Source organism: Myxine glutinosa, chromosome 1, assembly GCF_964187855.1.
Source record: "Myxine glutinosa chromosome 1, kmMyxGlut1.1, whole genome shotgun sequence".
NCBI lineage: Eukaryota > Metazoa > Chordata > Myxini > Myxiniformes > Myxinidae > Myxine > Myxine glutinosa.
In genome coordinates, this window is record NC_136261.1 from 79,767,460 (window position 1) to 79,783,025 (window position 15,566).

The 15,566-nt window shown below is 40.8% G+C and overlaps 1 protein-coding gene across 1 annotated transcript in view; it reads right to left on the reverse strand.

The window, feature by feature from the left end:
* FREM1 (FRAS1 related extracellular matrix 1) overlaps nt 1-15,566 on the reverse strand; it is a 204,023-nt gene that overhangs the window by 170,951 nt on the left and 17,506 nt on the right. Inside the window, exons 4-8 of the mRNA XM_068114049.2 lie at nt 12,730-13,103; nt 12,323-12,504; nt 11,655-11,972; nt 9,870-9,978; nt 1,592-1,723 (exon numbers count right to left, since the gene is read on the reverse strand). Of these exons, the coding sequence (XP_067970150.2) occupies nt 1,592-1,723; nt 9,870-9,978; nt 11,655-11,972; nt 12,323-12,504; nt 12,730-13,103 (1,115 nt within the window). The remainder of the gene's footprint in view (nt 1-1,591; nt 1,724-9,869; nt 9,979-11,654; nt 11,973-12,322; nt 12,505-12,729; nt 13,104-15,566) is intronic.

A 15,566-nucleotide genomic window follows, 5' to 3' on the forward strand; every position in this document is an offset into this window, starting at 1 on the left:
GGTTGTTAGGGTTGTTAGAGTTGTTAGGGTTAGGGTTGTTAGGGTTGTTAGGGTTAGGGTTAGGGTTGTTAGGGTTGTTAGGGTTGTTAGGGTTAGGGTTAGGGTTAGGGTTAGAGTTGTTGTTAGGGTTAGGATTGTTAGGGTTAGGGTTAGGATTAGTGTTACGCTCCTCATTGAAGAGAACCATTGTATGGAATTCTGGTGAATCTGAAGCAGTTCTTCATTCAAGACCACATTGCCATTCTCAATAATTCAAATGTTCACAGAGGAATGAATAAAGAACTAGAAGGATCGAATGAACCAAAGGTATAATGCCTGAATGACTGAAGGAATTAATGGAGAAATTAACTTATTTCATCTTCCTACTTGTGCTCTGTTAGTGCAACCAAAAAGAGCCAAGGCCGGTCTCAGAAGCATAAACCCCCTAATGGACTCGACGGATTTATGGAAAAAGGCCATGTATAAGCTTCTAGGTGCATTTTGGGGTAAAAGTTGTAAAGTTAAAGTAAAAGAGCTGCATGTATATACACATGATATATAAATGCTTGTTCAAAGAAATTGTCAAAAAATGGCAATTTGGCGGCCATTTTGTTTATGCTAATTAGAAGGTCAAAAACTCAAAATTCGGCTTGGGAACCGGGTTCATCGAATTCAGTATATCCTAATTATGTCCCGAGTGTCATTTTCGCAAAGGTGTCTACGCAAATGTCAACATTGATTTTTGGATTCCTCATGCTCTGAATATTCCAAAAATGTATAGTTTTGCTCATCTCCAAAAATTTTGAACGAAATTATATTTGTTAACATAGTGAACCTGACTACTATATCACAGGTGCGGGGCCTCCAATCTCAACCAATCTTGACAGGATGACCAAGAGTTACATTCCACGACCTGAAGGTGTTTCTATATCAAAGTTTTTTTTATCAACGGTTGGTAGACTTTAAAAAAAATATTTCCACGAACTATTCAATCTTTCTTTTATTTCAATTGACTTAATATATACTTGAACATTGGAGAACACATATCGCCTTTTTGGCACTTCCAATAGCCTTCCGTTTAGCAGTACTTGGACAAAATATTGCTGCATTTTACGTCATCATGACCAATCAAATTTGTCGCTCGTAGACCCCACCCATGTCCTTGTTTCTCAGGACAGCACAGGATAAGGTGTTCTTTGAGCACTCTAGCTTGGCTTGTGATGCCTATACCACATGCACATCCCAAGTGCGATCTTCTACTTTAACCCCAAACAGGGAATTTGGCCAGGGTATCAGCATACAATGCCTATTGTTTTTAGAAAGGTACCATAATCTGTGACATCTATAAACAAAAATCCAAAAAGGACAGCCAGCTTTAGGTCTCTATCTGAAGGATTGTATGCTCCTTGAGTTTTAGTCCACCAAATATGACCCTACCAGGAATCAAGCTCAGAATTACTCGTAGAAAGGTCATCATTAAGCATTCTACCAAATGACCTATCCTGCTTCCCTCTATATGGACCTGTGTGGTATAAGCTACAGTATGTCATGCTGGGCTGATAATTAGAGGTAGCCTGAAGGAGAAAGAGAGTGCGTTTAACACTATAAGCACCTCGAACAGTGATCCTCCCATGGTTAAGTCCAGCCACTGCCATGAGTCGCACAGCTGCAAGGTTGTCATTGTCAACAACCTGGAGACGGTCCCAGGTGAATGGCCGAGACTGACCCTCAAGTAGGTCCAGACCTAATGGGCAAAGGGTAGTGGATATGACAACAAAGGAAAGTTAGAGGACAGGGTTTTGAGACATTATGAAATAGTGACGTCATCATCATACTAAAATATGCCATTTGTGTCTGTCCGTCTGTCTGATGAATTTTTGACGCCAATACATTCCGTCCCTACTTATCCAATCTCAACCAAACTTGACAGGATGACCAAGGGTTACATAATGAAGGTTGTAGCGCAATAATTCCCCCCCCTCCCCAAGGGGGTTTTCTCTGCCATTGCCGTCAATGGGGTTGCGTGTTGAGGTGTATATCAATGTTAAATTAGCTTTATCGTGGCGTTTTTCCAAAGAAGAAGATTTATCATGGCATTTTTCCAAAGACGCTTTGAATAACAAAATTAATGATAATTGCATATTATTAACCCTTTGAGTATGGATGACGTCCAGTGCCGCAACCCGCGAAAAAGTTTTGTGTATGGATGACGTTACTACATGTCATCGACTATACCTATAAATAGATCATCAGTACGTGGTTGCATTCCCATACCAAAATGCCAAATTAATCCTGTTTTATGAAATTTATCGAGGTTCGAGAATTTTTTTCAAATTTGTTTCGGTTGCTGGGGATCCCGGGATTATCAAAAAAAATCCCGTACTCAAAGGGTTAATGTTATTACAAAACAATATTAATACTAATAATGTCCCACTTCCCCAAGGCGTTTTTCCTGCAGTGATAACGTGTATAAATAGCTTATCGTTATAATGGCGTTTCCGTGTGAGCAGCAGCTTCTACAGGAAGTAAAAATATTATAAACCACAAACACGTATGCTTAGCTTTTTAAACAGTCGCTAATGCTCTTTATAACACTAAAATTTGGAGGAATCCCGACATCCATGAAGTAAGAACTTACTTGTTTTAATTTAGAATCCCGATAATCAAAGTTTACTTACAGAACTGAGCGAAGATCTACTGTACTCTATATAACCCACAAATTTTGGGTTAATAACATGGCCCTTTCTGCCACTACCGTGGCATTTTTCGTAGCGAACTTTTGAAACTCGCTCCTGCTGTTTGATACGAAACTGAAAGGGAGAAGCTCGGGTTGTGCTCCTTTACAAAACAGCTAGCTAGCGCTTGCCAAGCCAGCCGTTCCTTAACGGTTTTGAATGGAGTGCTTGCTCGAATGCTTATACCACTTGGCGATCTCTTCACAAGAAACTTGGTAAATTAACACACACCCAATGTTCTTGAGACCCGACCATATATCGACTGTAATCTACATACCCCAAAGAGGAATGACCCTTTTTCCGCTCCCGTAGTGTGCGGGTGTACTCGTCTTTCAAATACAAAACTGATGTTACTTGTTGTTGTGTTTCCCTTATCAGCTTATTCTGGACTTGTCAACCTGCTACCTGACTACCTCCCATCATTCATCTCTTCCACAAGTATTGACCTTTTCATAAAACAAAACAAATGACTTTTATTTTCATTAACGATTCCACCTTTTTTCTGACTTGTTCAACCCTCACTGACATAGTTGCTGTGTACATTCTTTGTTTACCTGTCTCCCTTCAAAATGTTACCCGTTTGCCAACCTTCTACCCTGTCATATTGCCCTTCCTGAGTACATGGTATCTGACTGCCAACCTCAGCAAGATTATTCTTTCATTATTACCCTAAGAGATAGACGGCTTTAATCAGAATTTTAGGTAAATATGGTTTGACAACCATTTTCTATGTAAAAAAGGTGCTGATTCCAAAAAAGCAGTCTTATTAACCCCAAATAAGACAAAATTGACATTTTGGCCTTTTTTGACCCAAATTTTGACCATATTTGGCCAAAATCCTCTTTTCTTTCTGAAAAATATAATATTTACCCAAAATTATTGTGTAATATATCAAATGAAAGCGCTTTACATATAGAATACAGATTTGAAGTCAAAACGGAGATAGCTGATGTCGTTTTTGTGATATTGTTAATTTTGGAGTAAAACTTTTGATTTTTTTCATATTTTTCTGAAAATTAATTATGTTTATGACCCGTATGAAAAATATAAACATCTATTAATTCCTTATATTATATATCAAAAAATACCTTACACCATGGAGATTGCAAATGTGAAATCAGATTTGAAAATGATTAACTTTTAGGGAAGATACAGACATTTTAATAATACATGACACGCTTTTGCCATGTTGGCCTCTTTTTACCAAAATGTTGACCGTATTTGGTCAAAATCCGTCATTTCCATCTTCATCATCACTGTCATCGTTAACATCTGAATCAGCATCAGTAATACTGTCATTGTCTTCACCATCCTCATCTCCATCTGCAATATCTTCTGGTTCAATGGTCTCAGAAAGTATAGTTGGCATTTGACTGCCAGTAAACCATACTGGTAGGAAGAGTCCATTAACCTCCTTCCAGCCATGATCTGTGGGTTGAATATTCTCTAGTGGATCTCTTAGATGTGCATGTTTCCAGAGATATGCCACATAGTTGCACCGTGCCGATTTTTGTACCAGAACATCTTTGCAGGGTGGAAGCATGCCTGCATCAATTCCTTTTATTTTCTCCAATGGACTGTCTGGATTGGGCGGTTTGTATTTCTGCAGGAAAATTCTCAACCTTGCCTCATTCACAGATAATAATGTTCCCTGACCATAGAGTGAACAGACATATTGTTCAACAAGGCTGTCATCATCAACAAAGGTGGTGTTCTCTCCGAGACTGCCTAAGCCTTCAAGATGGAGAGGACTCTTTTCAGCTTTCTTCAGTGGATTCACCTTTCCCTTCCTAAAGAAGGGTGATGTGTAATCACATCCTGTCAGAGCATGATATCCTGGCAATGCCTTGCAAAGTACTGGACCAATGTGGTTTGCTAGTGCAGTGATATGGGCGTACCTTCTAGTGTTATCACCAGAATGTCCAAGGTCCATCCACACATTGACCTTTAGTTGTCTGGCATGATAGAGGAGGATAACCATGATACCAGTGTCTGTTGTACGGACAACGACATTCTGTCCTGGTGATGCTTCTGACACTATGCTGAGATGGTACACCAGGCTAGTATCTGCCTCCACATGTGAGCATATGTAGTCTGGTACCTCATTGTGTTCTACATTTCCTGTTAGCGTAGCTGTATACTGAAGACACTGATTTTCATGTGCAACAACAACTTTTTTTGTTTTAAGATAGCTGCATAATTGTTAAGTTTCCACTCCTCCATGAAGAACTTGATAAGTGCTGTTTTGAAATTTGGTGATCTCAAGGCATATCTGAAATCTTTAGGACTTAACTGATCTGCACCAGTGATGTTAAATGATCCATCATTTGCACCTCTTGCCTGTTGCTCAGCATTCTTTATGCTTTTCACATAACTGTCACAGACAAAGTGTATTTCATCTGCCTGTGTACTGCATATAATCTTCAGAACCAGCTCTGCTACTTTCCCAAAATTATGAGGCAAGTTGGTGGGCAATGACTGGATTATAAACATGGCATCATAAAGAAATGTATTAACCACTGTCGGCTCTGTGTGTGTAATCAAATCTTCAAGGTGCTTGGAGAGTTTGTGCTTAGGTGTCTTCTTCACTGTGCCAAAAATGCTGGCCATGGAGAGGGGGACCGGGGTAAGTGGAAAAGGAAACACCTTTTCAAGCTCAATATTTCTGGTACAAGCAAGATAGACCAATCTGCCCATGAAGTCTCGTGTTGTCTTCAGCTCAACAACCTTTTCATCTTTACCTCGGATTTTGCTTTTGATAGCAGAACTGGCAAAGTTGCTTACTTTTCTTCTTTGCAGTGGCCTCTCAAACCTGGTAGGATCATCAAAGCATCCCTGGACGAACTCATCTTTCCACTTCTTCCCCAAGACGAAGAGATTTAGCATGTCATCTTTTACTTTATCTGGCATTTTCTTGCCATCAGTTATACAGTAGAGATTGGTGTCTTCAAGCAAGGACTCAACAAAAGGATTCATAGTAGTATCAATAATCTGGGAAATGTTTTCCAAGTTTATTTGGAATTTACTGACTTTCGATTTTCGTGTGTCATGGCTTGGATTTATATCCTTCTTTATTGCTGCTTTTTCAAACAGATGCCTAACTATGGTGCTTCTAGCTGATCTAGTAACTGTCCAGCACCTGGTTGCTCCTTGGCTTTGATGGAAAGAAGTTATTCCAGTTTGTCGTGAAGCTGCATCTGCATTTATCGTACTCTCGAGTGCTTGATCCACTGGTTGTCTGGCAAAGGAATTGGATGACAACCTCACTGATAAAGCGCCGCTTTCAAGTTGTTGCCTAATGCCAGGATGGGTAGTATCCATGTTCAAGAGTCTGTGATAATACAAGCTGGTTTCTCCACCATAGATCTTGTTTCAACAGTAATATCTTTATCAGAAGATGTTTTCTTTTCTTTTGATTGTATCTGATAAGCTGTAAATTTACTATAACAGCCACTGTGAAAGCCATAGTGAGGCAGTGGTTCAGCTTCAAGATTAATGGATTGACATATAACAAGGTACTTTGATCTCTTCTGATACTGTTCTCTGGCTTGGGCTATGTCAGCAGCTGTTCCCCATGTCTGTTCAGTGAATGGAACCACTGCATCACCATTGTGTTCTTTATCACCAATCATATGCAGCACACACTGCAACGGCACTTCTATACGATCATCCATCTGAAATAAAACACGTACAAATATATATATTATACTCACAATACTGAAATCAAAAAACTGATCTAATGTGGCCAATTTTAATAATATCTCAAAAACGACATCAGTTATCTCCATTTTGACTTCAAATCTGTATTCTACATGTAAAGCGCTTTCATTTGATATATTACACATTAATTTTGGGTAAAAATTATATTTTTTAGAAAGAAAAGCGGATTTTGGCCAAATACGGTCAAAATTTGGGTCAAAAAGGCCAAAATGGCAATTTTGTCTTACTTGGGATTAATAAGACTGCTTTTTTTTGGAATCAGCACCTCTTTTTACTATACATAGAAAATGGTTGTCAAACCATATTTACCTAAAATTCTGATTAAAGCGATCTATCTCTTGGAATATATGCTTCTGGCAGTTTATAATACTAGGGCATTGCCCGTACTATATCTATATCTAAAATTATATCCCCCCCCTCTATTTACATGAAATGGTTTGGTCCAAAGCGAACGGCTTGCGAGTACGGTGACAATCCCCCCCCTCTATTTACATGCAATGGTTTGGTCCAAAGCGAACGGCTTCCGGAGTTTGGTAAAGAAATCGCCATCGCGTGCACAAACGCGCAGGAAAGCGAATGAATCGCAAATTCGGTTTTATTAGTTTTAAAACATAGTTTAACGCCAACATAGTTTGCAAACGTGAAATAAATGAATACGCTCTCAAATGTGCCATCCGAGGCAGAGTGTGTCCTCCACGTTCGGCACACGCGATCGTTCGCTGCTCTCTGATTGGTTGAATCGTTTTTTGGACATAGCTCGGTAAGTAATTGTCCGATTAATATGAAACCTTGAAAAGGCACATCCTCGGGTCCCCAGCAATATACCTGGCAAGTTAAAAGTATATCGGACCCGTGGTTGTCGAGAAACAGCGGTCACAGACAAACAAACGTACAGACGTACAGACGTACAGAGATTACTGGAATTATAGATAGATATACTTTTAAATTCCATTTTTGGTTTCATAACATTAACCAACTTAGGATTGGCCTTCAGATTAGTGACTGTCCATGTGATTACTTCATTAATTATCTCATTAGACAAAACATCTTATTCACTATGATATTTTGTCAATGATGGGGCTGGTAGGATAGCCTAGTCGTAGGCACACTCGAATCTGAGATGCACACTCACAACTAGAAACTGTCATCCTGGTGTTTCACAAGCAGAGCTAGGCCTCAATGTGTGTGCGATCTATTGGAAGGGCGTTAGAGCAAAGAACCCATCTGCCAGCACTGGTCGTTCGTCGAAGGATCCTAAATATATCACGAAGTCTTGTGAAGAGTGGACGAGTTGTCCCCGGCATCCTGAAAAAATTAGGCATTCCTGCATTGCCAGTCGAGTATTCTGCACAATGGAGTGGTGATTTATTTATCAAAGGAGCTCAATGTTGATTTAAAAAAACTGCATTGATTTTGAACGACAAAGCACCACGAACGTTTCGCTATTTCAGATTGGTTGGGCAGGTTCAGAATTTGCTCCTTTCGCGAACCTGGATCAAGGTTCCTCCATTGATCAGCGCGGAATTACGTAACTTCCGGTTAGTGCACCCTGCGCAACAACAGTCACGTGAAAAACAAACCACAAAAGGGCACGTGTTACAGCCGGAAATTATGGAAACGGTGTAGGTTATTTGATCATAACTCGCTTAATTATTGTCTGATCTTTAAAATTTCAACTTTCCGACAAGCTAGAAGTAATTCTCTTTCTAACAATATAAAGTTTGATGAAAAATGATACGAAATGTTTGTATAGCCGCCCGCGGAACTACGTAACTTCCGGTTATTGCACCCTTCGCGACAACAGTCACGTGATTGGATACGTTGAAAACAAACCACAAAAGGGCACGTGTTACAGCTTACTTCCGGTAGTCTCGCCCTCACCTATGGCGATGCTTCCTTGTGATTGTACAAAAACAAGACCGGAAGTCTAACAGTGGCGTAGCCGGGGTTGTAAAATATTATAAACCACAAACACACATGATTAGCTTTTTAAACAGTCGCTAATGCTGTTTATAACATTAAACAAAGAAATTAGGAGGAATCCAGACATCCGTGAGGTAAGTTTTTCTTACAGAACTGAGCGAAGATCTACTGTAATCTAGATTATACCCCACAAGGATTGGGTACGTACCGTTTTGTTGGAAGAGACGTAACGCCGATGCCTTCGATATTTGATGGTCATTTTAACAATCGGTTTGTTTGTGTTTCACACTGAATGAAAAACGTAAAAGTAGAGCATGGCAATCGTGATGTATGACAGGTTCAACGATATGTTCGGCATGCACAAAATTGGAATCAAAATGGCGGAGTGTGGAGAGTCAGCCGCCGCACAGCCGTAATGACATCAGACGTAATCACATCACCATGTCATGTGACCAGACCCTCAGCTCTGATTGGTATACATTTGAGGGGACATACATACATACATACATACATACATACATACAGTCATACATACATACATACATACATACATACATATACATACATACAGACGGACAAACACTGTTCTAGACGGCTTTGCCCTATGGGCTACGCCGTAAAAAGAAATTCTCTCCACTGGGCCTCTCTAGCTAGCTCTGTGAAAAGGAAACCACACTCTGGAGTTAAAGGTAATCAAGTACAAGAAAGTGGCTTATTAGTCTCACTACACACAACCTTAGATGGTGGCGAGACAATTACAATGCCTGTGTGTGTGTGCCTGTGTGGCTATAAGAGATTCGATAAACTGGAAAGCTTCGGACAAACATTTGTTTTTGTGGTTATCATGATACGTATAATGAACCTGCTTGGATTTTGCATGAAACCAAACCTATCATCTTTAATCTTATGATAATTCACCAAATGTCTGTCTGTCTGTCTGTCCGTCCATCCGTCCGTTCCCAGGTACCGCAAAAACGGCTGAACCGATCGCAACGAAATTGTGGGTGGGTAATCCTGGGACCCCCTGGAGTAAAATAGGCGATATTGTTTTTCCAATTTTTTTTCCAATTTTTCCAATTTCCAATTTTTCCAATTTTCCAGTTTTTCCAAACACGATGGAATAATATTTCCCGATATGAACAGTGATGTGGCTTTTATTGAAATTCTACAAATACTGTTTAGATTTTGATGATTTGCATGTGATATGATTTAACGGATGTTTATATAAATCGTTTAAAATAAAAAAGCCTTCAATTTTTGCCTTTTCATTTAGGCCTCCCAATTGTGCCCCGGTCATAGGGCAGGTACCGCTGCTAGTATGTATAATCATTGCACACAAGCTACCAGCACAAGCAGCCAGATGCACCAGCATGAGGTTGCGCTCCTCACGCTCACACACTACTGCACATTTGTTTTTAAAATATGCAATAAGAGCATCAGGTTTACCTTCCTGCTCACAGTATATAAGCAGTTGCAGAAAGCAGTGTGTGTTGCACTGGGGCTTTGGCCTACCGGCATTCCAGGAAACTCGGGGTGCATTTGTATTGGTCGTACGAACGCTGATGTACAAAATGACAGGAGTGCTGTATGCGAAGTAAGCATCATATGCCATAAATTCTGCCTGCAAGCACATTACCACAGCAAAGGCGGATCAACTGGAGAACTTCCTAAAAACCAACGTCTTTTCTCAGCTGAATTAATGCAATGAAGCAAAGCTAACAATCGGATTCAACAGTAGAATCAATTCAAATATATATAAATGAACTACCAAAGTGGAAGAGCATTATGTGTGAAGCCTCTAGTGAAGAAGCTGATGAATGGATACCTTTGCAACCTGAGGCCACTCAGATACGGCATGATTCGATGGAAATGACCTTCCAACTAGAGAACTTTCGGTATTATTGCACAGAGAATCTGTAATAACCATGGACAAGTAAAGCTTTGGATTGAAATGGATTTTCCAATTATTTATAGAACAATTGTAAAATCCGGTTAGTTATAGGAAAGTTAATTAATTGCACCTGCCATCATCGGTCAAAAACATCATTAGTCCCCATTGAGTTGTATGAGTATTTCTGCAAAGAAAGCCATTGGGGAATGAGCAAGAAGCCAGAAGGAAATAAATTCCACATGTCTGTGAAAACATTTATCATCCAACTCAAATGGTTTCCAAATTCCCACCAAGAGGGAATGGAGGACAGGCAGCCTTGGGGATGGCAATGGAGGGGGAAGAAGAGGTCTGGGGGAGGGTTGGGGGGTGGTGGAACTAATATTAGAACTAATATTAGGTGGTATTAGTAAACTAATAAAATATACAAGTTTAGACAATGGATGCATCAACACAGTACAGTATGGGATTTGAACCAGAGATCCCAGCATCACAAGCTAGGTGTTCAGATGGGAATGGCTAACTGGTCAACCAACCGTGATGTTACTATAAGAATATTAATTTGAACTGTGACTTGTTGCCTTCAATTCATGAAATGGCAACACATCTACTGCTATTCTCGAAACAATGTGAAAACCGAGCGAAAACGGGCCTAAGCCCTCGGATAACCAGTATGTAAATTATGTTTCTGCCCTAATGCCGAGTGACCTGGAGTCGCTTCTTTTCTCCCAAGTCCTTTCAGCCTCCTGATTTTTATCATACTAGCAACGGTACCCACCCCTACGGGCGGGGCTTCAATTGGGAGACCCAAATGAAAAGGCAAAATATCAGAAATTGAAGGGTTTTATTTTATTTTAAACGATTTATATAAACATCCGTTAAATCATATCACACGCAAATCATCAAAATCAACAGTATTTGTAGAATTTCAATAAAAGCCACTGTTCATATCACTAAATATTATTCCATCGTCTTTGGAAAAATTTGAAAAAATTGGAAAACTGGGAAAAAATTGGAAAAACAATATCGCCTATTTTACTCCAGGGTGTCCCAGGATTACCCACCCAAAATTTCGTTGCGATCAGTTCAGCCGTTTTTGCGGTACACGGGAACAGACAGACAGACAGACAGACAATTGGTGAATTATAGTAAGATTCCCCCTCCTCAGCTCAAACGCCATGCATCCTCCCTTACCCCTCATTCTTCGCCACATCCCTTATTTATCCCTCATCCCTGCTGTTGGTGTTTTCTCCCCTCTCTTTCTGCTGTTCCTTTTGTTTTGTTACATCCTGAACCCTTCTATGTTCTAGCTCCTGCACGAGCCTCGACTTTGTATAAAAAACAACAACTCAAAAGAAAGTGACACCTCTGAAAATGTCAAGCTGTCATCACTGGTCTTATAAACATACCTTGAAACCACGTCGTTCAGAGCTGCTGGCATTGGGTGGCTGGTAGGCAATGAGCAAATTGCTGAGGTCTTTCCTTGAAAATGACTGGACAGGTTTCGTGTGATCATCAAGGTGAGTGAAAAAGCCAAAGTCGGGTGGTTGAGTCAAAGCGAATTTGAGATGATCACGGGGTGTTTCTTCATCTTGGGCATCGAGGGAGGTGGTGGTGAGGGGAGTCAGCACAAACTGGTCGACGTCAAGATCAGAGAAGGATGTTACGATGGGTCGACGGTTCGGCCCAACATCATCAATATGCACCGGCAACCACAAACGTTTCGCCTGATATTGAGGGAGGGAGAAAAAAAAAAAAAAGTGTACCACACTTGGCCTCAAAGATCAAATTCAAAGCCATCACGGAGTGCAATACAAGGAGACTCGAAAACGAAATTAATTTGGATAAAACAATGGCACCAAACAAACGATCAAAACAATAAATAAATACATAAACAAACGAATAAATCAGAAAATAATTCAATAATCGAAATCAATCTTAAGGGTTTTGTTTAAAAATAGGGCAGTACTAGAAAAGAACTGATAAACATCCAGGGAGTCTCTTGTTTTAATGCTGAAAGATTATTCTGCCCTCACTACCAACAGGAGTTAACAGTTTCTTGTAGAGACAATCAAACCTCTATAAGACTTCCATAAATGTCTGACAGCTCCACAGAAATGGGAATGTAATCGACATCTGGAGAAGAGGCCCCGAGGTGCTTATAGCGGAGGCCTGTGTGCAGAAAGTGGTCACAACTAAACTCATTGGTCTTCACCACTTCACAGCTGGCATGCTCACATTCAGATTTGAGACGCAAGCCTGCGTGAGACAAAATGAGACAAAATTTGTCTGTTACTTTAAAACGAGATAGGAGAACAATAAAAAGGATCTACTGTGATTCACCAAGCTTCCTGATGCAATATTTTGTAAAAATAAAAATAAAAAATAAAAAAAGGGGGGGGGGGGGGCCTGGACAAACATGATTGCAACGTGGAGGCATATTTACTGTACTGCAGGTTTAGAGTGAGGTGGGCAGGATCTTACCTTCTGCGGTGCTTTTTATGGGCAGAGCAATGTGTGGTGTGTCGCCACGTCCAAAATTATGCTCTTCATAAACATTGGCATCATCACTACTTGTGACATCTTCCTGGAATATGATCAAATGGCCACTTGTGGGCAACAGCAGCTCCTGAGACAACAGCTTCACAATGCAACTCAGGTTGGTGGAGGCAGAACTAGAGGAACCAAGAGGGTTGATGTGAAGGACTTCGGCATTGAGAGGGCCTGACACACTCAGCAATGAGGAGACTTGCAGAAGCTTGTCTCCGAGCCATGCCAGAGCAGGTGAGCTGCTTTCTGAAGCTACGATGGACACATGGAACCAAAAGGATTCCACATACGTGTCCATTTCAGTGAATCTGTTGGATATACAGAAAAAAGTTGTCCCTTTCCCTCCAGGTAGGCTCACTAGTACTTGTCACAAGCAAATGCACAATAAGAAGCCAAAGTTTAGAAAAGCTTCCCATTAGATCTGTTGAGATTCTAATGAGATTACTAACAGCTCTAAAATCTTCTGAGATCTTTTTGTGGGTGCACACGAATAAATGTTGTCCCTTTCTCTCGAATCATCTCACTCTCCCCTACTCTCCTTTCACTTCATATTCTCAGTCTTTCTATTCATTTTGTCAATTTACCATTTCTCCCATCCTTATGTAGAGCCGTGGTTCCCAACCTGGGGGCCATGGCCCCCTGGGGGGCCATGTTGTATTTCTCGGGGGGGGGGGGGCATGGGGTAATTTGAACCATACTAAAAATTAAATATTGGTTTTTAATATTTTTTATATTGTTTTGACTTTGATATATATATATTTTTTCCTATTGCAGATTTGACGTTATGGCTTCTGGGAGTAAAAAAAAGAAAGTATCTTGACGAATACATAAAGCTTGGATTCACGTCTATTACCGTGTCGGGCCAAGAGAAACCACAATGTGTGCTGTGTCACAAGGTTTTGAGTACTGAATCCATGAGGCCATCCAAGTTGAAGTTGCACCTCGAGACGAATCACGCACAACATGCAAAGCAGGATCCCGAATTTTTCAAGCAGCATGAAAGAAATTTAAAGCGACAGAAGATGGATGAGGTAGGAGCTTTTCAACAACAAAATTTAGCCACTGTCCAGGCTTCTTATGAAGTTTCTCTTGAAATTGCAAAGAAGAAAAAACCCCACTCGATTGGAGAGACACTCCTCAAGCCTTGTACCCTCCTCATTGTTGAACGGGTTCTCGGCAAGGCAGAGGCTCGCAAAGTTGAACAGGTGTCTTTATCGAATAACACAGTGCAGCATCGTATCCGTGACATGTCGGAAGATGTGAAACAACAGATCATCAATGAGATTAAGGTGGCGCCTTTCGGCTTGTTTTCTTTTCAACTTGATGAATCGACCGATGTTAGTTCCTGCTCCCAGCTACTGGCATTCGTTCACTATGTCAAGGGAGATGATATCAAGGAAGAATTCTTGTTCTGCTGTGCCCTGGAAACAACGACAAAAGCTAACGACATCATGGAAAAATGAATTTGTTCTTCGATGTGGGAGGAATTCAGTGGGAGAATGTATGCGGTGTCTGTACTGACGGTGCTCCTGCCATGCTTTGTTCCAAATCTGGATTCCAAGCAAAAGTGAAGATGCTGGCACCACAAGCGAAAGGAACCCACTGTATGATTCATCACTACACCCTGGCTTGTAAGACTCTCCCTCTCTCATTGAAGAAAGTTATTGAAGTCGTAATCAAGATTGTTAACTACATCAAGGCAAGGGTTCTCAACACCCGAATGTTCAAGGAGCTGTTCAAGGACATGAACGCGGAACATGAAACGTTGCTGTACTATACTGCTGTATGCTGGCTTTTGAAAGGGAATGTTCTGAACCGCGTCTTTGAACTTCGTGCGGAAGTCAAACATTTCTTGAATCTTCAAGGGAAACATGACCTCCTGCAGCATTACGACGAAGAATTGTGGAATGAACGACTTGCTTATCTTGCTGACATTTTCGAGCAGCAGAACCAGCTGAACCTCAAGCTCCAAGGAAGAGCGACTAATATTATTCTTTTCCACGATCATCGCAGAGGATTTGTTGCCAAGCTCCAAAACTGGCACAGGAAAGTGAACACAGGAAACATTGGTATGTTTGAAAGAATGTCTGAATTGCAAGACAGCATGGGAAAAGAGCTTTATTCCGGACTGAAAAATGACATTCTTGAGCATCTGCAGTCACGGGAGCTAGAATTTCATAAGTATTTTCCTGATTTAGATGACAATGAGGCAAAAATTGTGAGGAATCCTTTTCCCGTCAACCTTTGCGTGGAGAGCATGCCGGAGGCAATGCAAGATGAATTCCGGGATCTCTGAAACGATTCATTTGCCAAAGACACATTCGAAGAGAAGAGTTTGACGGAGTTTTGGGTGGGAATGGGTCGCTACACTGATATCAGCCAGTTACCTATCCAGGTGCTTCTGCCATTCGCGTCTACCTATCTCTGCGAAGCGGGGTTTTCCACGCTGTTGAATATCAAATCGAAACAGCGTAATCGCCTCCACGTGGAAAATGACCGCCGTGCCCTGACTGTGACTCAACCATGGATACACCAATTGGTAGGTAAAATGCAATTTCAGCCATCCCACTGAGTTTTTAATTCACTTTTACGGCGCATGCACCGCGTCCCTAGTTTTGATTACCTGAGTTGTTGTCGAATTGAGTTTCTTTTTGTGAGATTATAACACGCTGAGTTAAATACAGACACAACAGAGGTTTTTAGTTTTCACATATTCTTGACTTGGAACATTTTCATACTGTTTTCTTGTGTGACAGTTCTATTTTATGCTG